Source organism: Colletotrichum karsti (genome assembly GCF_011947395.1).
Source record: "Colletotrichum karsti strain CkLH20 chromosome Unknown Scaffold8, whole genome shotgun sequence".
NCBI lineage: Eukaryota > Fungi > Ascomycota > Sordariomycetes > Glomerellales > Glomerellaceae > Colletotrichum > Colletotrichum karsti.
Genome location: NW_024065908.1, coordinates 60,866 through 84,574, shown reverse-complemented (window position 1 = coordinate 84,574; position 23,709 = coordinate 60,866). Strand labels below are relative to the sequence as shown.

Sequence of the window (23,709 nt, the reverse complement as noted above, 5' to 3'; positions counted from 1 at the left end):
CTCCGCAAACCCCTCTTTCCATCCCCAAGAGGTCCTTCGGCCGCAATGATCAGCAATACAGGTCTAGGTGGCGGTTCAGCCCATGGAACTTATTCCGACATCGAGGGGGAAATCGACTCAGTCGCGTCACTTCTCCTCGTGAAAGCACTCTTCCGCATATGAGTGGTTAGAGGATGAATAACTTTTGTCCTGTAGGAAAGAAGGAAGCTAGCAATCACAATTTTTGGTCTAACGGGGTCGATAACCCATTAGCTAGGCTCCTCGTCGACTTCGACACAAATCAGTGACGCTTTCTGCCTTGCTAAACACCGGCATTGAACAAAGCCGCCATTCGCAACTGTTCCAAGGAAGAAGAATTACAGGCGGTCTGTTGCACTCTACATCTACCACTATGGTTTGTAATGGCTCTGCATACGACGTCGTGGTCGACGTTGGGGAAGAGAGGGGTTGCCCATATGTTGCAACGGTGGCAAAAGAAGAACTCCAACTGACACGGTACACTCAAGGGGTGATGGAGTCCAACATTTTATGAATAAATCGAATCAGTAAGAAGCAGATAGGTGCGTGCAAAGTTTCTACTTTCATCTTCCTATTTGGCAGTGAAGCGGGTTAAGACAGTCTCGGCCTTCACTTCCTCGGCATGCTCTTGGTTGTAGACAAAACCAATCACGACGTACTGGCTACCTCATTTTGACCACACAACTTGGCATCCCCACCGTTCCCGTCGATTGACGTTACAGTGCAGCCCGTATCGTGATATCATCTGCAACCACCCCTCACGCGAGTCGAATGTGCAGAGGTCACACAGACACTGGTTGAGAAGCCATCAACGGTTTACCGAGGCGCTGAGGTGGTTCGAAATGGGCAGCCAGTAAGAACGCTTTCGCCATCACTTATACGACCTTGGACGGAAACCACCCGCACTGCTCGTACATGCCGTTGCTACACCTTGGAAAACATTATCCTCTATGAGCAATAATCGCTTTGTGAGACAGAGGTGGCCATTAAAACCAGACCCTCGCAAACACGGTGTTTACCCCGCGTTCATGTCACATCCCTCTAGACTACATCACCATATCAAGATAACTTGGACCTCATATTTGCTCCTAAGCGGTATATGAAAAGTCATGTACTCAGACGCCGAGAAAGTCAGCCATAGTCTGTTCGCCTGTGTTGGGTCCGGCTTTGCGGCCATCGGACTCGGGGCCACTCTTAAACGATGGTATGGGATCGACGACATCCAGTTCTTCGAGCGTCACAGCCAGCTCGGCGGTACATGGTTCGCCAACCAATATCCAGGTATGGCTTAACTGATGACGCTCATCTTTTTCCGATGTTCACAGATCTGACAAGTTGCTAAAGGCTGCGCCTGTGATGTCCCGAGCGCGCTGTACAGCTTCTCGTTCGAGCAAAACCCCGACTGGACCCAGGCCATGCCGTCAAACTCGGAGCTCTGGGAGTACATCAACGGCGTGGCCCAGAAGTACGATCTGGTCCGTCGTATGGCCTTTGATTCCCTCGTCCAGCACTGCGAGTGGATCGAGGAGCGAGCTCGATGGCGCTTGACCATCCATCACTCGAAATCAGGGACGACCTACTATCACGAGTCTCAGTTTCTCTTCGCCGCTACCGGCGTGCTCGTCCATCCTCGCAGCATCGACGTCCCAGGTGCTGATACCTTCAAGGGAAGGATCGCCCACACCGGCCGCTGGAGCTCGGACATCGATCTTGAGGGGAAGAAGGTGGTCCTCTTCGGCAACGGCTGTACTGCTTCTCAAGTCGTCCCGGCCATTGTCCACAAGACCAAGAGTTTGACCCAAATTGTGCGCACGAAGCATTGGATCATGCCGGGTCTGGACTCGGATCTTTCCCCCTTCATGCGCAAGTTGATGGCATGGGTCCCGAAAGTGCCCGCTCTGCAACGCCTCATGATCTTCTGCGTGGCCGAGAATTCGTTCCGAGGGTTTCGCATGACCGAAGACGGAAAGAAGTTCAGGGCGATGCAGAGGTACAACTCGGAGACGTACATGAGGTCGGCGGCACCCGCAAAGTACCACGACATATTGATCCCCGACTTCGAGGTCAACTGCAAGAGACGCATCTTTGACCCGGGATACCTGCAGAGCACCCATGCGGACAACTTTACTCTCACTGACGAGAAACCACTAGAGATTACTCCAGACGGTGTCAAGACGGAGAGGGGGTTTATCGAGGCAGATGTCATCATTCTGGCCAACGGATACGAGACAAACAAGTTTGCCACGGGTATCAATGTTGTTGGGAGGGAGGGCGAAACGCTCGAGACACGCTGGGAGGCTCTTGGAGGAGAGGGCGCTTACAACACCTCAGCAATGGCTGGTTTCCCCAACTTCTTCCTTCTTCTAGGTACGTCTCGACTTGGCGGTGTCGAAATTGCGTAGCAGATCTAACGAAAACGACCGGTCACTAGGTCCCAACTCCGTCACGGGCCATACATCTACCGTTATGGCTATCGAGAACGGCGTCAACTACGCCCTGCGTGTTCTCAAGCCCGTCCTCGAGGGACGCGCAAGCGCGGCGATGGTCAAGAGCGAGGCCGAACAGCAGTACGTCGACGAGATGCAGAGCGCCCTGCGGAATACCGTCTGGAACACGGGGTGCGGGGCCTGGTACACCAAGAAATCCAAAGGCACAGAGAATCAATGGAACGCCATGGCCTACCCCTATTCCCAGATACATTTCTGGTATCGTAGCTTCTTCCCCAACTGGTCTCACTGGGAGTACAGTGTAAGTGAGCCTGGTTCAAGCCGCGATGCGGTTTTCTCGGATGATTCGAGCTAACCAGGTCAGGGTCGGCCCAATTCCACTTCCCGGATTCAGAAGAGAGGTTTCGGTGGATGGATGATGATTCTTCTGGCGATCATCGTGGGCGTGGTAGTCTTGGGAATTTACGGCAGAGACTGGCTTTCTTCGATTGCACCCAGCCTACCAGCGATGACTGGAAGGCCCGCGTCCTTCGTTCCCAATTACCTGTAGTTACGTGCTACTGTTGTTGTCATCGGTTGAGAAACAACGGGGAGTCTTACGTAGTCACGGCAGCGTCGGACCGATCACACATTCTATACCTCGCAATTCTGTGAATTGATCCAGAGAGGAGCCGAGTGCCGAAACGAAGTCTACGCAAAGAGTAACGGTGGTATCTTCTCTATACGATCAAGTACGGGATTAGTTAATTATTATTTCTTGATGTAAGCCTTCACGGCAATGAGCGCTTGTGTGCCAAAGTTTGGATCTGAAATAAAAGATTTAGTAGTCTTGTATTCTCATGTCGACAAATTACTTGTACCACAGCAAACACTTCTTGGCCTGGCCATGGCCCCCGCACCACGTCCAAACCACGAGAGCGCACTCAGACATCAAGTCGACGTGTTTATTGGTGGCAAGCGGCTGAGCGGATGGAAGACCAGAAACGTACTTTTGTTGTTCATAACGAATGAAATCACGGCAAGTATGACCAACAAGTTGAATAACGAGCAGGCCAAACCGTTGGAAACACCAGGTGATATCGGCAGGAATAAACGACATCATCTAAAAAGGCATGTGAATTGCACTGTTTGCCTCCTTGTCTGGGGAGGAATGGCTGCCACGAGGCCAAATCTCTGCAACGAACGCTATAATACACGAGTGGGGGAAATACCCCACTGTCGATTGCCTCCAAAAAAAAAACTACCAAAACGAAATTGAAATGCTGCGATGAGACTGAGGCATGCTCTTCTGACATACTTGGTCTCCCACCGCAATAGAGGATAGCCCTCCCAAACCAGAAACTTTTCGTGTCGAGGTCCACCGTTGCACATCTGCCAGTGCCCCAAAACGCCTCTCTCCTGGACGGAGAGTCCCGCAAGAAAAATGGGTTGGAGGCAGAGATAATGGAGGATGAAAGAGAGATGAGAAATCGAGACGCCGACAATGAGTGAAAACGCCAATTAGTCCTCCTGCCGCCACCTGAGGTTGCTCTTCCTTTCCGCACCATAACGTTTCGTCGTTGTTACATGGTTAGTGGGTTGTTGCGGGATGGCTTGAAGTTGCCATCACTCGTTTCTGCATTACGCTTGGGCCTCCGTTGTTTCCACCTCGCGAGCCTCAAGCTGCTTCTTCAGCCCCGTGACCTCGCTCGTGAGCAGGCCGATCTGGGCTTGCTTTGCCGTATCGGCCTTCTCAAATGCCGTGATCCTATCAGACAATTGCTTGACCTTGTCCTCCAGAGTTTGGACATACGCCCAGAGGCCAGGGTCTGAAGCGAACATGTTATTGCCGTTTTCGGCCCCACTTCCGGCGCCGCGGCCATGAGCCGCGCCCGCCTGTGCACCAGCCGGAGCAGCGAATACTTCGGGGTATGAGTTAGCGTGATTTGTACACGGCGGGAGGGTTTCGGGCAGAACAAACCTGGGGAAGTGTTTCTCTCAGAAGGCCTGCGGCCAAAGTGTTGCTGCTGAAATTGCTGTGTGAGACTCGGAGATCGTTGTCTCGCAATATTATTCGTGTCATGAGCAGCTCCAGGGCTCAAAGGCTTAGGGCTTTCTGTCATGCCACTCTGCGAATAGATGGAACCGCCACTTACGGGCATGGAAGACACGCTCGTGTTGGGCGTATGGCCTCCAGCGATGCTGTTGGGCATGCTTGGGGATGTATTGGTACTTGACGCACCGCGGTCGACGTTGGGCGGGTAAAGTCCACCGGTCGTTCCGGGTCGTGGTCCTGCCGGTGGATAAGTCCGGGAGTGAGCGTTGTATCCTTCGATGCCGCCCTGTGCTACGTGCTGAGCCTTGATGCTTGGCAGGCTCAGGCGTCTCTCCTCTTCAGTCATGTCTTCGTCGTTGCCGTAGACGACGCCGGCCATCGATTCATCGCCCTCGGCCATGCTTGGGCCGTCCATGTCGTCCGTCTCAGCAAAGCTCCCCATACTTGAGCGGCGGCCGGCACATCCGCCAGCGCCCTTGCTGTGTCTGGCCAGCGCATCACCACGGGCAAACTTGCGATCGCATTTCGGACACACATGGGGCTTCTCGCCGGTGTGGAGTTTACTATGGCGCTTCAGATCGTGAAGGCGCCGGAAGCGCATTGAGCATTCTTGGCAGATGTACGGCTTCTCCTGACTGTGAGTGAGCAGATGACTCTTCAGGTTGTGATGGCGCGTGAACTCGGTCTCGCAGAAAGGGCACTTGTGTTTTTTGCCAGACGATTGGGTAGGAGAGTCGTGACCGGGTGACGGCATGGGAAAGCTCATGCCACGCGCGGGCGGAGCGGGCATCATGGCAGCGGCTTGGAGAGATCCGGGATATGACAGTGATCCGGGCGTTGTCTTGTCTTCCTGAGCAGGGGCCGGGGCCGGCGGTGGGGGGGCCTGGGTGAGCTGAGGCTGCTGGTGAGGCTGTTGAGACTGCTCGTCGTTCTTGTGATCGACCTCCATTGGGCCCGGGCTAGCAGTCACGAGTGCGCCTGCTATGCTGGCGGCGCTCGTCGCGCTTTGCGGGCTGACCTCTGCATTGTCTGCGGGCACATTGTCGGCTTGTGGTATCGAGACGGGTTGGGGCTCCTTGATGGAGGTTTCCATGGACGCTGTAGGAGCCTGTGGCGCGTCCTCGGCGCGGCTCATGGCAGCAACACTACCGGCGAGTACAGACAAGACCGAGTGACCTGGGTTATCGCTAGATGCTGGAGGGTTCAGGCGTTGCTCGCGTCGTCGCTCTTCTTCGAGGGCTTCGAGCGCAGCGGCTGCAGTCAAGGGCGTGGGGGAGCGACGGGTAGATGCGAGGGCAAAGCGAGCGGATTTCGTCGGGGAGGGAAAATCGAAGGGGGCGGCAGCGACAGCAGCGGCGGCAAGGTCGGCAGGCGGATCGGCGGCGGAGGTGGGTGAAGTTGGAGTAGTCTCGCGAGCTCTCTTGAGCGACTTGGTGCGAGCAGGATCTCCCCCGAGCGCGAACACGTCTGATGCGACGGGGGTGGTCGCTGCCAGGAGGGGGGCTTCGGTCGCGATAGGACCGTTATCCGAGGCCATGAGCGGACTCAATCATCAAAGGGACTAATTGAGTGCTTGGGAGTGAGAAGAGAGGTATGATGCGACAGCGTCGTGGTTGTTGATGGGCCGTCGGTGCCGTCAACGACGATTCATGGGAGCTCCGGGTCGTTCAGCCACCTGTGGCGGTTCTCAAGTTGTTTCTGGGACGGGCTCAGGACCCCGAAATTGACGGGACGAGCGGGCGAGTCGCGGTGGAATGTGGCGGAACCTCGATTGCGATTGATGTCGGAGGCTGGTGCAGGTTGGTTGAGGTGGGAATCGGAATCGAGAAAAAACCGGACGCGGGCGAAATCCGGTGGGTGCGTTGACGATGAACAGGCTTGGGGGAGGCGAATGTGATGTTGAGAAAGAGGGAAAAGAGAGACTGAATTCGAGGTGTGGCAGGAGCTGGAGGAAAAGGGAATGGGTGGAGGGCGGCGGCGCGCAGGTAAGGCAAGGCAGAGACAGCGAGAGAGAGAAAGAGGGCCGAAGTAGAGAGTGTGAGAGTGACTTGTGAATGGGACGGCGGGATGGGCTACTTCTTCGGTGCGGTGCGGTGCGGTTTGGTTTCTGCCACAGGCTGCAGGTTGCAGGCCACAGGCGGCGCGCGGGAGGGACGGAGGGGACGGAGGGACGGAGGGAGGCACGTCAATGTCACTTCTTGCAGCTTAGTCTTGATTCGACACGGACGAGGTACGCGGACAGACTGCGTAAGACGCGGCCGAGAAGAAGTTCCTCACTCAGCAACACAGTGCGTCAAGATACTTCCCAGGCTGATGAGATCTGAGGTACGGATACCTTGCCTTGAAAGTACGGATAGACGGGAGGCCCTGGAAGCTGCTGATGGGAGGAAACATGAACTGTGAACGGCCACAGCCTCCAGCTACCTACCTAGGTAGGTAAGGTAGGTAGGTAGGTAGGTATCTATCCACCCACCATCATCCGGGCAACCATTGACCATTCGGCCCAGTATTCCCGCTGCCGGGAGTCCAGCAGCCAGGTACCTCCCTTCAACGACGGCGGGCTGGAGCTGGGTACCTGACAGAGCCGGATGCCCTTGGCTTTTAGACCAGACCAGGGCAGGTACGGACAACTCTTTGCTGCGAGCAGTCTGGAGGCATGTATCATGTACTACGTAGCCGTACCATGTACTTGACCCATCCTGTCGGAGTAGCTGTTTTTTTCTATCCTTTCATTTTTCTGGCAGCCACAATGGACAGTAGACCTTCCAGGTTGTCGTCGTGAGCCGACCGGCCGATGGAGACACGGAGTACAGCCCACCTCAGCTTACACGGCCGTTCACCTCAGCATCCGCGCCACGCCTGCTAGATGCATATTTAAGTTATTCGAAAGGTTCCAGCCTGACACGCCACAACTCTGGGCCGAGAGTCTCGGGTCAGATGCATCACAGCAGACGAGGAATCGATCTCGATCCAAGGTAAGGGAAGCACATGGACATACCAAATTCGCCCAGAGATTGATTACACAGCACCTTACCTTGCCTAAGGTACGGGGAAGTAGGTGATGTCAGGTCATTGATTCCATGAGTGTGGACATGGGAAATGGGAGGGAACGAAAACCTGAGGGAATGGAGCCCGATGGGAGGGGCCCGCTTCAGCCCCCGCGGTGGCTGTGCAGGACAAGATCCCAGCCTCTCACTGGACGCCTGCCCGTGCACCTGGTGTTTACATCTCCACTCTGGACCCACCTCGTCCGCCGCACCCAAGGAAGCCACGGTCCACCCTTGCACCCCTCTGCTCCAGTGTCGTGGTCCCTCGACGTCGCTGGAACCTCGTAATAATTCGACGTGGCTTTGCATTGCAAATGTACCCAATACTCCGCACAGCGCGACGCTTCAAACGTCTAGGTATCTTCCAGTACATACGATTCCCGAAGCTGAGGACCTCTAGCTAGGATTACCAGCCAAAAAGCAGCCACTCTCCAACGAGTACAACTATCCGTACTGTAGTAGGCAACACGGCGTATGGCCGTGTACCGAATCCCAAGGCACCTTCTGCAGCGATGCACCGCCAAATTTCCGAATCGAATTGCGTCAACATGAAGCTAACAACTCAGGTTGATCACTACCTACTTATCCACGCGCTCAACCTCATTCGCACTTACAGTTGCTCTCACTGTCAACCGTTGAGGTACCATCTTTCCTCACCTCACCTCCTGGGTGGTCTTGTCAAATAACAACTCGCCCAGACATACGGAGCACCTTACGGAGCCGACAATCTGATTCTCAAGAAGCTGCCAGCCATAAGGATCCGTCATCCGTCCAGCCACAAGTATGCCCGGGCAGCAATATTACTTTATCAGCCCCGAGTGGCAGAGTGCTCAGCCGGAGCCTCGTTTGCTGTGCCTCGCGGAGTCGCCCTGCTCTGCCTCATTGCAGGACGACCCTGCGACCAGTGCTGCGAGCAGCCAAGTCCGCATGTCAGATCAGGTACCGGGTACATGCCAAAGACACCCTCTTTGTCGCATATGAAGTCATCGCCGATGTTTTGCACCCTCCAGTTTGAGACTCATTGCGAACAATTACCCCAAGCTTCATCTTCCCGCAACTCAATTACCTACATAGTATCCGTACTTCGTAGGCTCTTTCCCTTTCACCACCACCTTCACTGCACACAGAGCAGTCTCGTCGTAATGTGACTTTTAGAGTGTTGGCTCACTTACGTCCAGGCTATCTTTCGACATTCTTTCCCACCCAACTCATTCTGCAGTAAATGCGTCCGCTCAAAAAGCTCAGCCGAGCATCGGCATTCCGAACATCCTGCTCCCTAAAGCCAAATCTCACCACAGAGTGCAAATGGTCGGGCCTGTCGATCCACGCCGGACGTTGAGATTCCCGCCATGCATTGTGCCCTGTCGCCTTGCAACGTTGTCGACCCAAGTAACCAGGCATGCCCTTAACCCCGTCTTTCCACTCAAAGCAGTCGCGCCGCACCAAGGAAACGGACGCTGAAAGGCAAGGTAGGACGGAAGATGCGGTGACCAGCCAATGGGTGGCACCCCCAATGCCCAGGTATTGCATACCTCAGCTTTTTGTCAGCTCCTCAACCAGTATCAAATCACCTCCTCGGAGCCAGGTCCGTCCTCATTCGGCCGTCAACTCCTCTAGCTTCTTAGCCTAGTGCCCTTTTCGTAGCCCCTGAGGCTGGCGAGTCGCCTGAACTGGGAACTATTCGTGCGGTACTTCTCCCAGGCGATGCTACGCCAATGTGGCTGGACTATCATGTTCCCTTGCTTTCTCGTTCTCGTCAGAAACGGACACAAACGCGACAACCTGCCAAAACCCACTTCTAACTCCCTGTTGACTTCCGTACTTTGATCTGACGAACTATCGGCCCATGGGGTTGTTTCGTTCACATCCACTGTCCTGGGAAAAAAAGGACTGGTTCACGGCCTCGGCTGAATATACAGATTGTCAGCCAACCACGAAGACAGCATCACATCTGCCAACACCTTGCCCGGCCGCCTCTCATTCGTCATCTTCCGCTCTTTCCGCTCTCCAGTCATCTTAGCCGCCACAGCACCAGAGGATAGAGACGGGAGGGCGACGTAAAATGAAAGAAACAGAAAAACCACATTGCTGACTGACGGCCCCCAAAGAACTGCGTCAGCTGAGCCACGACCTAACTACAGCTCGACCTTCATCCCCTGGATAACGGCATTTCATTGGCTCAAACCCCTTCTGCCGCCGATCCCTCTCTGTGCCTACCACAGTACAGTCTAGGCTCACCTGAACCCCTCCAACCCTCGGCCGCCCATCGTCATTAATCATCCTGCTAATGGACGCGCAGGCCGAGCTCGCAGCGGCGAAATTGAGCAACCGAAAAATGATGCGCCGCCGCCGTGACGGACCAACCGCCTCATCCGCATCGACGAAGATCCCGTGGCCAATTCGCCCTCCAGATGGGGGGGGGTAACGTCACCGGAGCTTCCACCGTTAGCCACGTCGTTCTTCCCAGTGTTGATGTCCGCATCTGCATCGTCGCTCCGATGCTCGTGTGCCCATCAGTTCTGTTTGTGCAGCTGTCGTGGAAGATGCTCCGGGAGCCTCGCCGCTGACCAGCGGGACTGCGAACATCCGGGATTCACCCCTGCCAATGTTGGGAGTCAGCCGCCTCTCTTTCACTTTTCCTTGCATGCTTCTACCCAATGACGGCCGGCGTGATGGCTACTGGGGGGTATTGGGGAAGTTAGCGGATCGGAGAACTGTCAGGTCATAGGGCTAGTCCCGATTCTACACCTGATACGGCGAGGCTGGCTGAAGGCTTGAATAGTGGCTCGACTGGTTTCACCTATTCGACTCTTCACCTGGGAGATTAGTAAACATTGTGTGGGTGATTCGTGCTGTTGGTTGCATCTGTGCCTTTGCCAGTCATGGTATTCGAGTCGGGCTAATATCGCACATTCCCAAAACCCGGGCTAGGCTCGGGACCTTGCTTTGTATCGGGCGGCCAGCTATCCACTCTACTACACTACTGACATTATAGTTAAGAACGGATGCGGTTTATTGTTGAACGTGCGCGAGCGCGACATCTCTCGTCGGTGAACGAGAAGCGGTTCCTGGCAGGACATTTCCATGAATTAGGCGTACCTACAAAAGGTTGGCCAATACATGCTCGTTGGCCAGTGAACTTTCTATGATGGATTGGTTAACGGAAACAAGACCGGCAAGAGAAGGACAACTTCATTCCACTAGTATGCTTTGAAACTCAACGTTGAACTCGACGAAAAACCAGGGCTAGTTGTAGTGACATAGTCTGCAAGTTACGTCGGTAGCAACAAGTGTAATTTCATCACCGCGGGAGGTCAGCTTGGTCTCGTTGACACGACGCACTCTTGCCCTCTAAGACCTAGGCATCGACATCGACATCGAAGCGTTGAAGACACATGCCTGGTTTGCAGCCAGCTATTCACCAACTCGTTGATACATACTTGTTGAGGCCAATGTTGGCAGGTCCTTATACCGTCAGGAGCAGAACCAGAACTAACTTTGAGGTAGCGCCTTTAGTTGGACTCGCCAACATTTTGAGAAATTTTACCTTCATGGACCTCGTGAGTATCAACTAAGAAGGCTTTGGAGCAGAAATACGTCGCTGCATCCTCATTCGAAAGGCTTGTGACATCAATGGTGCTAACTCACCTCTTCCTCAACATGTAAGCAGTCAGCCCGGGTCAATCTTGGTATATACTGTCTAGATAAGAGCTGCTTTTGGGTGTCAACGTCTAAAAAAGGATTCTCATGGTAGAGACTCGGTGTTTGGATTCGGTACCTTGCCATGTGTTCTGACGAACGTCGACACAAGGCAAACCCGCACAAGATAAGTAGACGTTCTATCTGCTTTCTACTCATATTAAAAGCAGACCATATTCTAACACGAGCCTCTTCGGCAACTGAAAAGCAAAGCTTGGTCCGCATGGCTCAGTTGTTGCCTACACGGAGTAGCAGCCTATATGTTGGCCACGTTCCGAGTTCTCCGTGTTGACCACCAAAATCGCGGCGGCTTATCTCTAAGATATTTGATAATGTAGCGTTCCAAGACTACTTGTAAGTCTGTATGAGATCATGACACCTTGTAACGCATCGGGTTCCGAATTGCGTGTTGAGCCCCAATCGAATAACTTGCTCTCAGTTGTAACCTCTGTCTATACGCTACTACTTTCAAGTTTGGCGTAAGAAAGAGATCACATTCTTCTTAGATTACACTCACCGTTGACTTGTTCCGGCTGTTTGGAAGCCGGGAGCAGGGCATTTTGATAGAGACTGGGGGTTTGCACATAGACGGCAGTGTGATGGATATAGATTTCAATATCCGAGTTACTCACATGACCATGAAAACGCCTCGACTCACAGAGAGTACGAATATATACGTCACGGGCTTTGTCGGTCAACACACGTTCTGCTTGATGCAAAGATAGCTGATAATTACTTCAGTAATGCTGTGTGCTGTGCGCTGACGTGGGCATGGGATGCCAATCTAGTCAATTGAGCCGCTTTTGGGTCCATCAGTCGAGGAGTCATGTTCGCAACTCGGGGGGTCTTCATGATACACATGAGAAGAGAAGACACGACAATGAAGGCAGAGTTCATTGCGAGGCATGCTCACAAGATGGCTGATCAAACCGAGCCCCGGGCCGACTTGGCCATATCGGAGTTTCATTGATACACGTGGTTTAGAATACGTTGAATGCGATAGCATAGCGGCACATGCTAGGAATACATATGCCGAAGAGGGAGACGTTCAGTCTTTAGTTGAGATATGAGTGGCATTCAACGGAACTCACGAGCTATGATGCACGGTAGCCATCAACGGCAAAGCTCTCAAGAACAGTGTAGCTCTCATCGAAACCCCAACAGAACTCCATGCCAACGCGCAATGGAGCGTACGTTCGCGCCAATATTCAACACTGCTCAGCGGCGGGCTCGTCATCGGTGGAGTTTTATCACCCATCAACTATGCTCCGTGTTCTGGAGCCAGTTGGCCTTGGTTCTAGTCCAGCAAACCAGCTAGACTAACGTGCTGGCAGATCTCAAACGAGTTCCGTCCAGGTCGGGATATTGTGAAACGAGAGGTTATTGATTCGAACCATGAACACTTCGCCCACCTCTGCTGTCTCATATGGAGAGGACGATGTGTCGTCGTCAAGTATTGTCTGAGATCCGCCAACTTGTGGTTGCCGCAACGCGACTTGCCGACATACCCTTTCATTGATGGTAACACGTCCGCGCTTCATGCGACAACGCGTCGCCGCAGTTAACCCTCTGTAGAGTGACGCATGTAAGGCAAGTCCCAAGAATCAGGGAGCGAACATTGGCATTGCAGAACTTGCATCTACTGGAATGTCTTTCCCAAGTTGCGTCGGCTTCCGTAACAATAGAATCCTTGACTGGTCTACGCGCCGATCGCTCGTAGATCATCAGTGCCAAAGTCGGAAATGTTGCGGAAACCAACGACGTCGCGAGTCGTCTCATACTATGTGAACACTTAGGTCATCGGACCATTTACAGGGCAAAAGGACTGATAACTGCGAGAGCCTCTCGCAACAATAGTAACCGCAGCTTGGCCGGATGCGCTATGTGTCGATGGCAGCCTTCAGTCGCGGAAGGGGGTGTCCATGGTTCAAGTGCCGCAGTGTCCATTCTTGATACTTGGTTGTCAGACTCTGTCTCTGCACAATGTCTCGAAGCAAAACAATGGTGGTCCCGTCCCGGGAGGCTGCGAAAACGACCAGACATGGCAAGGGGCTCGAAAGTTGGGCAGGGCGCGGCCAAGTGATCGAGGCCTCACAAGTTGTGGCGGAGGAATGCGACCACGGGCTTTGTTGACGCATGTGAGTCGGGGACTCGAAGTTTCGTGTTCACGATGATGTTGTTTTGTGGGCAGCGAGGCGCGTGGTGGTATGGATCGGAGGTGCTGGAGGAATGCTCTCGTCTCAGACACGGGCGGCAGGATGGGCCTGGTGAGCCCTGCTCAAGTCATGAGTGAAAGAGCTGCTTCTCGCTGGCATCACGACATGCCAATACCGCGGATCGACTGTGAGTTGCTCGCCAATACTGTGAAGTCGTGAGCCAATAGAGAAATCGAGTATCTTGACGTGAAGTGGGGGATTTCAGATGGAGACCAAAGAGAGGGTGTCGTCGTCGATTCCGACATGTTACGCAAGCCTGGCAGGCGTCATCGCAAAGCCGATGAGGGGGAGGGTCTTTGTCGGGCAGGGCTCGAGGCATGACTCTCTGTCACGGGCCTTTGGTCGGCCTTCGAAAGAGGCCTTCCCTGTCATGAGCGATGAAGCTTACAGGCCAAGACCCAGAAGGCTGTTGATGTTTCAACGTTTCAGGTGGAAAGATACTGCATGTTAGTGGTTGCACAGCCTTTTGCTTTGCGCTTTAGCGTAGATCGATCGTATCCTCCGAAATTGGGGTGGATGTGCGGACGTCATGATTGAAATGAGATTTGGGAAGCGGCCAAAAGGCGACGACGAACAGTGAGGGTCTTGCGCGCGGATTCCGCTGCGCAGGTACGTAGTTACTCGACGATAGTGGTTAGAGCGCGTCTTATGATTCTTGGTCATTGTCTTGATCGTAGATGAACGCCGTGGCCGTGATCAAAGCTTGATTGGATACCCATGTTTTATTGTTCTTCATCTTGGCGAACAGAAACTTGTCGACGTGGCGGAGAGTATCCGTAGAGAAAGTGAGAGAAATCATTGAAGCCTCGATTACTGGCGATCTGTGGCAGGCGATGGGGATTTCCCAGGCGACGGGCGGCTACCGAAGCAATTGGCTTCTTCGGATCCAATGGTCGTCCGCGACTGTTCAGGCAGGGTATATCGGTGGCTGTTATTGATTTCGCCAAGTCCGTGGCTTTTGCTTCTTCAACGTTCTGTAGAAATACCTGCTGGCTGATGCTGTTGTCGCTGCTGCTGCTGTCGTTGGCGCGCAAGTCGAATAGTAGGACCACTTTATTGTTTGCTCGTCTGTTTGGCGAAATGAATGACAAGTACGGTCGATAAGCCGAATCTCTCCGAGTCTCTTGTGACCCCACTCCTTTAGATTCCATTTGTGGACAACCTGGGAAGTCTGGACATTGAATATTGGAAATCGGGGCATTGGCCGATTGACGCCAGCGCAATTAATGACTTTGTAAGATTGGCAGGTCAGATAGCAGGAGATTTGGGACGAGACGAGTTGGGTATCAGTGAATTATTGGTAGGCCGCAGAGAAGTCATCAGGCTTTCGCTTCCGCGTATTTGGATGCAGGTACGAATAGCTAGTTAATTCGGCTCCTACCCGTCATATCGAAGATCTTAAGGTCTGAGAGGTGCTGCGCCGACATCGCGACGTGGACAGGACATGGACGTGCTTGGAGTTGAGGTATCGCACTCTGTTCTCGAACCCTTGGACAGCGGCGCTTGTCTGCCGTCCAGAGACGGTAATCAAATAGGGGTAACTGACAATAACACTCGATTCTGCGCGGCGCAGATAGTCAACGGCTACGTCGCTTAGAGCCGAGCCTCGTATGAGCACTTGGCGGTTAGCGCACGGCAGGTGCATCACAGCACGGTTGACGAAGGGCAAGCGGCCTCGAACCATGGAAGATAAAAAAAGACCCAGAGAAAAAGGAACCATGGTCCATGGTTGGAGCCTGATCGAAGTGGCTAAACAAGGCCTAGTTTCGTGGAGGTGCAAGGTGACGGCGGCCACGGCTGCCGGGACGACAAGGACGACGAGTCGGTGGTAATTAACGGTCGCCGCTAGCAGACTGGATTGGTGATGGAGTTGATTGATTGCTGGGGAGTGTCGAGATTTGACTGCGGCCAATTACTGGATAGCCGGAGCAAGGATGGATTTACCTACACAAGGGTCTCTGATTAAGCCAAGGGTCTGATTAAGCCAAGGGAATTTGATTCGAGGATTGGTAGTTTTTGGCAGTCTGGGACTCTGGGTGGACGGTCGAGAAGACCAAGTTGGCAAAGTTGGCCGCTGAATGGACAGGGCGACGGGCTGGCTGTGTTGTTGCGTTGCACCCAGCAGGGTTTGGAGGCCCTGTGGTGTTGCATGGAGTTGCATGGAGGTGCATGGGGTGGCAGAAGTGGTGATCTTCATTCGGCCGACCGGGCCTGTCAGTTCGTGGCGGCTTTCGCTCCTCGTTCGGTTTTGTTTGCTTGTCGGCAATGGCATAGGGGTTGCGGAGAAGACAGGCTTCAGGATGACAGACGCCGTTGTCGAATTTTTGATGTCTGATGAACATCATTTGTGAGCACTTTGATGCAAGGGAGCGAACGAACCAGAGTCGTGTCTGTGTCTGCGGGATTCGGGGGGCGGGGGCGGTGAGTTCGCGACGACTCACGAGAGCCGATGATGTGTGGCCTGACATGCGATGGGTTGACGGATGGATGGGTGGTTTCGTTTAATGTCTTGTTATTTTGTTTCCTGGTTTCTTCTGGCCAAGGTGCTATGCCGTCTGTCGGTGTTGGGATGAACTGTATCCGTAGTCCTCTCTCTTGCGCCGTCTTGGCTAGACCTGGGAAATCCAGTAGGATCGGATGGCAGAAACAGCTGGTGTTACACATGGCCATGAGCATTGACGGGGGCTCTCCCTGGGAGCTGGAGCTGGAGCTGGAGCTGGAGGTGCCCCTGATGAGTTGAGGTGAGCAGGCCGGGAGCCTCGTGGCCATTGTACGGATACCTTAGCATAACGTGATGGGAATTTCGATTTCTGTGTGGTAAGGCTGTATGTAACTTAAGGTATCCGTGTCCAGTCTCCTGCTGTGTGTTCGTTCTCCCACCTGCCTCATCGCAACAGTGAATAATACCTTAAGGTAAGGTATGACAACGCAAGAACAGGAGAGCCAGTCTTCCTGCTGCTGGAGAACAGAAAAGTAGCTTCCCGGGGTCCCCCTCACACTCACACGCAATGAGCAATGTCAACGTAAAATAACTGGAGGCAAGAACCACTCATTTGATTGACCCCCTCCCCTCCCTTACCACCTAGGATACCTCACACTACTATGTACCTCAGGTAGTAGTAGTGTAGTCTTCTTCGGGCCATTCACCCCTTTCCTGCCCTTCCCGGGAGGCGCGCCAGCGCAACTGCAACTGGACGCAACGCCAACGCCAACGCCGACGCCAACACCAACGGCGTCCCCTCCTCTCCCAGACAATGTGCACGCCGCACGCCTGACCACACCCACACCCACTCCAACTCCCACGCCCACGCCTGCAAGCCCTGTCCGTACCTGCAGCGGATCGTCTCTTCTGATAATAGAGCCTGGGGGTCCGGGTGACTTGTACCTTATGTAACTCGTCTCCTAATTTCCCACGGGATCCACGACATGGCCTCTTTACCCTGTTTTCCTCCACTTCATCCTCTCCTTCTCCCTCTTCTTAGCTCTTCCGCTCATCGAGGTCTGACTTCTCGTTCACCGCGTTGATTCCTCCAACTAAGAGAGCTCGCTCTCATTACACTCTTTTGAATCTTCAAAAATTCACCTACATTCGTTACCTTGAATCACCTTACAGAGTTCCGCTTCGACTTCTATTCCACCGACAAGACAGCCAAATAGATCGAAATACTCGCCTCGGCTTCATTGATACCTCGCGAGGAAAGAAAGGGTAAGTCAAGAACCAGAACGAGATGCACTCTCCTCGTCAAACGAATCCGAGAGGGAGAGAAAAACACGCACACACACCTTCGCCCCGGGCGTCGTGTGATCCAAGGCAACCTGTTGCGACGAGCACGATGATGACCAGAACACCTTCAATGTGTTTTGGAGACATCCAACCGATTCGCGCGACTGGCTCACTTCTTGCGCGACACCGTCTCACCCCTCCAACCCGTCCCGGCCCACGGCTGCCTGACAACTCAACATTGAGGTCGACGATGCGCTAACACGATGCGCCTGCAGAACATATACAATTGACAAAATGAGGTCCATCGTCACGCTCGCAGTCGCGGCCTCCCTTGCCGCCGGCGTCGTCGCCCAGCCTCACAACCACCGACATCGCCATGTCAAGAAGGATGCTGCCTCCCCCGTGGAGAAGCGCGAGCCCGATGTCGTCGTCGTGTACGAAGCCGGCCCTACCGTGACCAACTACGAGCTTGGAGGAAAGGTCATCAGCGAAGATGAGGCCAAGCAGGGCATCGAGGACGGACTCTTCGTCGTCGTCGGAGAGACCACCCCTACCTCGACCCCCCTGCCTCCCGCTTCCACCTCCAAGGCCCCGACTCCTTCCTCCTCAAAGGATGCTCAGTTCTTCGAAGCTAAGATCGCCAAGACTACTTCCACCACTCCCACCCCTACTCCGACTCCGACCCCGACCCCGACGCCCTCTTCATCGAGCCAGGCGCCACCCGCTTCCACCTCCAAGGCTTCGAGCGGAGGTTCCAGCGGCGGAGCCAAGGGCTTGACTGCCGAGTTCCCCAGCGGCGAGCTCGACTGCTCCACGTTCCCCTCCGACTACGGTGCTGTCGCCGTTGAGTACCTTGGTACCAACGGTTGGACCGGCATCCAGAGAACCCCCAACTACAGCATTGGCGACGCCGCCATTTCCTTCATCGAGTCGGCAGTATCTGGCGATGGTGGCTGCAGCAAAAACTCATTCTGCTCCTACGCCTGCCCCGTCGGCTACCAGAAGACGCAGTGGCCCACTGCCCAGGGCTCAACCAAGCAGTCCATTGGTGGACTTTACTGCAACAAGCAGGGCAAGCTTGAGCTTACTCGCACCTCTAAGAAGACCCTTTGCGAGAAGGGCGCTGGTGGCGTCTTCATCCAGAACGACCTCCCCAAGTCTGCCGCTGTTTGCCGAACCGACTACCCGGGTCTCGAGAACATGGTCATTGCTACTGTTCCCGAGCCTGGCCAGAAGCTGGAGCTGTGCAACCCCGCTTCTTCTGACTACTACGTCTGGGACAACAACCCTACCACTGCGCAGTACTACGTCAACAACGCGGGCGTCCCCGTCGAGGATGCCTGTGTCTGGACGAGCGCCACCAACCCCCTGAGCGCTGGCAACTGGGCCCCTGTCAACATTGGTGTCGGCAAGAGCTCCGACGGCAACACGTACCTCTCCATCTTCAACAACGCCCCCACCTCGACAGCCAAGCTGAACTTCAACATTGAAATCACTGGTGGCAACAGCAAGTGCTCACTTATCAACGGTGTCTACTCCGGCAACTCGGCTACCGGCTGTACTGTAAGTTGAACTGTGAGCAGGTCGATGCGCGATGAAAGTACTAACAAATCGATAGACAGCCTTTTCCAGCGGGACTGCCATCATCCGCTTCTACCAGGACTAAGGAGTACACCCCGACCAGAGTTTACTTGGCGAGGATTTTGGGCATTTTGTTTCTCGTGAATACCTCAAAGGATATCGACGGATCGCCACGACACGACCGCAATCGGCGGATTGATTGAAGCCTTGATTTCCGCATACGATCTAGATGGCCTTTTTTTTAAATTGATTGTGCATAATATTCATGCCGCGGAGGCGGTTTTGGAGAGGAAAAAGTTGGAGTGATGGGAGGCGAGGTCAACAGCCACGGGTCTCCCGGCCCGGAGGCGCAAATGGAACCACCCCGTGTACCCTCTGAGCGACGCGGACGGTCATCTCCTTTCTACCAGCGACTCGGCCCAAGCCAACGGAATACGTTCCTGCGACGACTGCTTGAAGAGGCATACCTTTGCGCAGAGGAGGAGGGTTCGACCTTGCTGGAAAGAATTCAATGCTGAATATGATGATGGATACTCGACTCGGGTAGTTTGCATAAGAATGGACGGAAGATTGGGGAAGGACAGAACGGTAGCCCTCGCCGGCGCATTACCACCTTGACGCATCGTTTCTTTTGTCTGTCGCTGTTTGCCCTGCCATGCTTGCATCCTTTTTTCGCGGGCAGTCTCATGATGGATGAGTACAACCTGCGGGCGTTGAGGGGACCCTTTTAGCCGCTTCGTGTATTCCGACGCAACGTTAGTTTTTAATTCATTGCTCACGATCGACCTACCTTGACGTCCACAAACGATTAGAAAGACCAGGACGCACTGCGCTGCGTACGGGCAGATGTCCAGGTTGAGGCCGATAAGTCGGAGGTTTAGGCCGGACGTCGCCTGTCGGTCGTGGCGGCAATCCCCGACGTTGATCGGGCGCCGGACTACCCGTACTTGTATGTCTGCTGACACGCTGCCCAGACGGGGCCTAGAGCGACGGAAGACGTGAGCTCACTGGTCCGCACTGAAAAGAAGGGCTATAAACTAGAGAAGCATGAGTTTGTCATGCTTTCTGTGTTCCCAATCCTTAGGTGTCTCCGGACAAGATGAGGTGTCCCTCCACAGCTATAAGCTACCTACACAAGCATTGAATGCGGCCTGTTCAAGGACGATGAGAATCGCACGCAACACGGCGTCTGAGGGTGTCTTTTGACTTGATGTCATTATGTAAAAGTTGTTCACCAAGCGACCCCCAAGCGGTCCAACGTGATGCGGAGGTTGTTTGGCGAGAATTGACGTCTGGAGATGGTTTGCGCCGTTTTTCTGGTCTTTGTCATTTTGGTGGAAGCGGGTGAAGTCAGGCGGGAGCCAATGGGCTGAATGCAATAAGAGCCACTGACTGTGCGCCTACCTTAGTGGGGAAGATGAACGCTGTGGAGATGCCCGTAGGCACCTTAGCCATTCCCGGTCCCGCCCACACCGGCACCGCCGTTGAACTGCTTCCGCCGAACCTCCACTACTTCGCAGCTGAGGGTTTTCTCCCCCGGCCATCCGCTAGAAGGACCGATGCAGCTGCTCAAGTTCGGTGGACAGTAAATTGGGCTCCGGAACAAGGAGTTCATATTCAAGTATAGCCCCCCCCCCCCCCCCTACAGATTCTCATAAGTATCAAGAAACTGTGTGGTCTCGTTCCAATTGCCAAATAATGACGTTCCGACGTCGCCCTAAGTTTGCCTTTTTTTTCCCCCCACAACTACCTACCTACGGTAGGTAAGTAAGACAATCCATCTCCAAATCTCCTACTCTGTTACGCCTCAAGCGAAGCCACCCCCGAGCCGGCCGGGCCCACGCGGTTTGGCTACCTAACGTATGGGCTATGGGGGTCGTCATGTGGCCCTTTTCCCGAACGCACATGACGACCGTTTGTTCCTTCACTTCTTTCTCCATCCATCCATCCATCCATCCATGCATTTGTCTCGTCGTCCCAGCCTCTTGTCTGGACAGGACTAGCCTCCACAGACCAGGCCACAGACCACTGATCACAGACCATAGAATGTGTCAGACAAGGTCTACCTTAGGCGGAACACACGTCAGGGACGTGTAAGTGAGGGGAAAGGAAGACGAAGATGCTGGATTCGCCAATGACGCCTTGGGTGGTGGTCCAGCCTACGTCGCTCTGTTGGTGATTTAATATCCCAGCTTTACCTTTCATCTTCGCCTGGTTTTTCTTTTACCCAATTTTTTCAGCCGGTCAGAATTCAACCTGCGTTGCATTGCACCGCATTGCAGCAGCCGCTAGGTAGCAAGACTATCATTTTCCTCTTGGCCCCCACGCTCTCGAAGCTCAAGGTTCTTCATCGCCACCTGATTGCTTTCGTTCCCAAAGAAAGTTTTCTCTCACGCCTTGCGCCGAGGTTCTGAGATTCGACAACCTGCCTATTTCCTCTATAGACATTTCGCTTGCCTCACAATTTCTTTTCTCAAACTTCAACAACGGCGGAATTCTCGCTACTCCTCGCTTTCCCAGGTTGAACTCTCCTTTGCGGTTTACGCCCGAGCAGGGATAGGTACAGCTACGTTGAAGAATCTTAGCTTACCTAGCTTCCGCCCGTCTACCAGTAACAATCTTTATCTCGACATCGCCCGCGCCAGTTTTACATCACATCCTTGACCGACCGGCCAGACGAAGCAGAGCGCTTTGTTGACGTTGGCGACTCAGTGCCATCATCGTGATAGCTGGCCAGTCGTTGGCTCGACTCCTGCGACAACCCCGTTCTCAAGAAGGTCGTCGCAAGAGAGCCGCCAGGCCTCGTCGTACGAATCCTCGTCATCATGTCGTTGAACCGGGTCGCATCGGTTGAAACCTTCCAGTTCATACCCCAAGGGCAGAATTCTAGGCGACGCAGTGATGCATCGAGCGTACGGGCTGGGAAATTGACCTTCAACCCTTTGCCGGATCAATGGGATCCTGCAGCAAATAAGCCCGATACCGTTCTTGCTGTTGGCGCATTCGAGGTCCCGCGATGGAAGAGAATTCGTGAGTATCTTTCTATCCTCACTCACGACTCGCACCTAGCCACAACATGTCACACTAGGTCCTGGCCCGTCCATTCGCTAACGAACCTGTACAGTCCAAGTCGCAGTCTCAGTGATTTACTGTCTATTCGCGGCCGGCATTGCTTTCGGCTTTGCCGCTCTCAAGCCGGTCCTCAAGCGTGAAGGCGCTTACAGCGACGTCTGCAGAGCAGAATCACCCAACTCGACGCCGGACGACGCTTGTGTGGAAATCCGCCTCAACTTGATGTTTACGGTGGCTGCTGTAGGAACCAACGTTGCTGCGTTGCCAGTCGGTGCAATTCTCGACCACTTCGGGCCACGAGTCTGCGGCATTCTGGGGAGCTTATTTCTGATGGTCGGCTCTGTCTTGATGGCAAACGCCAAGCGGTTACCGTTCGATGCTTTCCTCATCGGATATCTGTCGCTTGCTCTGGGCGGACCATTCACGTATATATCATCTTTTCAGCTGTCGAATGCTTTCCCTCAGCACTCTGGCCTCATCCTTGCCCTGCTGACTGGAGCTTTCGATGCCTCAAGCGCCTTGTTCCTTATCTACCGCTTGATTTTCCAGGCTACAGATGGATCGTTTGGCCACGACAAGTTTTTCATGGTCTACATCATCGTGCCGGTCATGATTATCGTATTCCAGTTAACGCTCATGCCTAAGCAGTCATACAAGACGGTGGGCGAGCTCGTGGAGCAGCAAGAGGAGGCTGAAGCAGCCAATGACGCCGATGCCACACCGTACGACGACCAGGTCGACGAGAACACGGCTTTGCTCCGCGAAGAGCAGCGTCATCACCGCGAGGCCGTTGTGGCAGACATTGAGCAACTTCTCGGCCCCCAAAAGGCGGATAAGCAGATCCGCAAGGAGGAGAGAAAGAATGAGACATCGGGAGTCTGGGGTGTGATGCACAACCGGACGGCCCTGAGGCAAATCGCATCGCCATGGTTCATTCTCATCTGTTTGTTCACAGTCATCCAGATGCTCCGCATCAACTACTTCGTCGCTACCATTCGCTCCCAGTACGAGGTCATTTTCGGGGACCACGACAAGGCCGTCGAGATCAACAACTTCTTCGATGTCGCTCTGCCTGTGGGGGGTATCTTGTCTATTCCATTCATCGGCGTACTTCTCGACCATGCCAGCACCGTTACCGTCCTGACCGCTCTCGTGGCCACTGCTACAACCATCGGCATACTCGGGGTCATTAACAACGTGTGGGCAGCTTATGTTCAAGTCTGTCTATTCGTGCTCTATCGGCCGTTCTACTACACTGCGGTGTCCGATTACACTGCCAAGGTCTTTGGGTTCGAGACGTTCGGCACGGTCTACGGTACAATCATCTGCCTCTCTGGGCTGTTCAACTTTTTCCAGTCCGGGCTTGATGTCCTATTTCATGAGACATTCGAAGGTGACCCAATTCCGGTCAATGTGATGTTGCTCTCGGCCGGCTTTGCCGTTGGTATCATGCTGGTCGGGTATGTGACTATGAAGGCCAGGGGCTTGAAGCGCAAGATGCTGGAGCAGGAGGCTGAGGCAGCTGCTGGGTACAACTGATGATGCATAGGACCAGTCTGTGCGGCACATCTTGTTTGTCTGTCATTAAGGCTTTTTTTTAATCGCATCGCATGGCATGCGTGGTGTTGCGGTGCTTTTCAAAATACAAATAGTGTTTGTTTTTGCGGGACGGGAAAAATTCAATGCACAATCCAGTACAATGTCTGAAATATGCCTTAGCCATAAGAACACGAAATACAGGTAGCACGCATTTCGCAAATATCTTAACAAACGCTGTAGTTACGGATAGAATTTATGTCCAGATTTCCTGGCAAAGTCCAAGGTGTTGACTTAGAGTGGGACCTTCCCAGAGGGCTACGTACCCAGTGCG

The 23,709-nt window shown here is 53.9% G+C and overlaps 4 protein-coding genes across 4 annotated transcripts; 3 read left to right on the top strand and 1 right to left on the bottom strand.

Moving 5' to 3' along the window:
* Positions 1-1,127: 1,127 nt before the first annotated feature.
* Positions 1,128-3,015, top strand: CkaCkLH20_03222 (monooxygenase; the record flags this gene model as incomplete). The annotated part of the gene is made up of 4 exons (XM_038885941.1): positions 1,128-1,299; positions 1,363-2,385; positions 2,450-2,766; positions 2,830-3,015. 4 exons carry the CDS (start codon positions 1,128-1,130, stop codon positions 3,013-3,015), a joined length of 1,698 nt encoding a protein of 565 aa, XP_038748450.1.
* A 1,070-nt stretch (positions 3,016-4,085) lies between these two features.
* CkaCkLH20_03221 (uncharacterized protein) lies at positions 4,086-6,037 on the bottom strand (the record flags this gene model as incomplete). Its single annotated transcript, XM_038885940.1, has 3 exons — positions 4,086-4,366; positions 4,426-4,471; positions 4,601-6,037. 3 exons carry the CDS (start codon positions 6,035-6,037, stop codon positions 4,086-4,088), a joined length of 1,764 nt encoding a protein of 587 aa, XP_038748449.1.
* An 11,443-nt stretch (positions 6,038-17,480) lies between these two features.
* On the top strand, positions 17,481-18,852 carry CkaCkLH20_03220 (beta-glucosidase; the record flags this gene model as incomplete). Its single annotated transcript, XM_038885939.1, has 2 exons — positions 17,481-18,749; positions 18,805-18,852. The coding sequence occupies 2 exons, from the start codon at positions 17,481-17,483 to the stop codon at positions 18,850-18,852; spliced, it is 1,317 nt and encodes a 438-aa protein (XP_038748448.1).
* A 2,740-nt stretch (positions 18,853-21,592) lies between these two features.
* CkaCkLH20_03219 (MFS transporter) lies at positions 21,593-23,378 on the top strand (the record flags this gene model as incomplete). Its single annotated transcript, XM_038885938.1, has 2 exons — positions 21,593-21,797; positions 21,892-23,378. 2 exons carry the CDS (start codon positions 21,593-21,595, stop codon positions 23,376-23,378), a joined length of 1,692 nt encoding a protein of 563 aa, XP_038748447.1.
* Between the last annotated feature and the right edge of the window lie 331 nt (positions 23,379-23,709).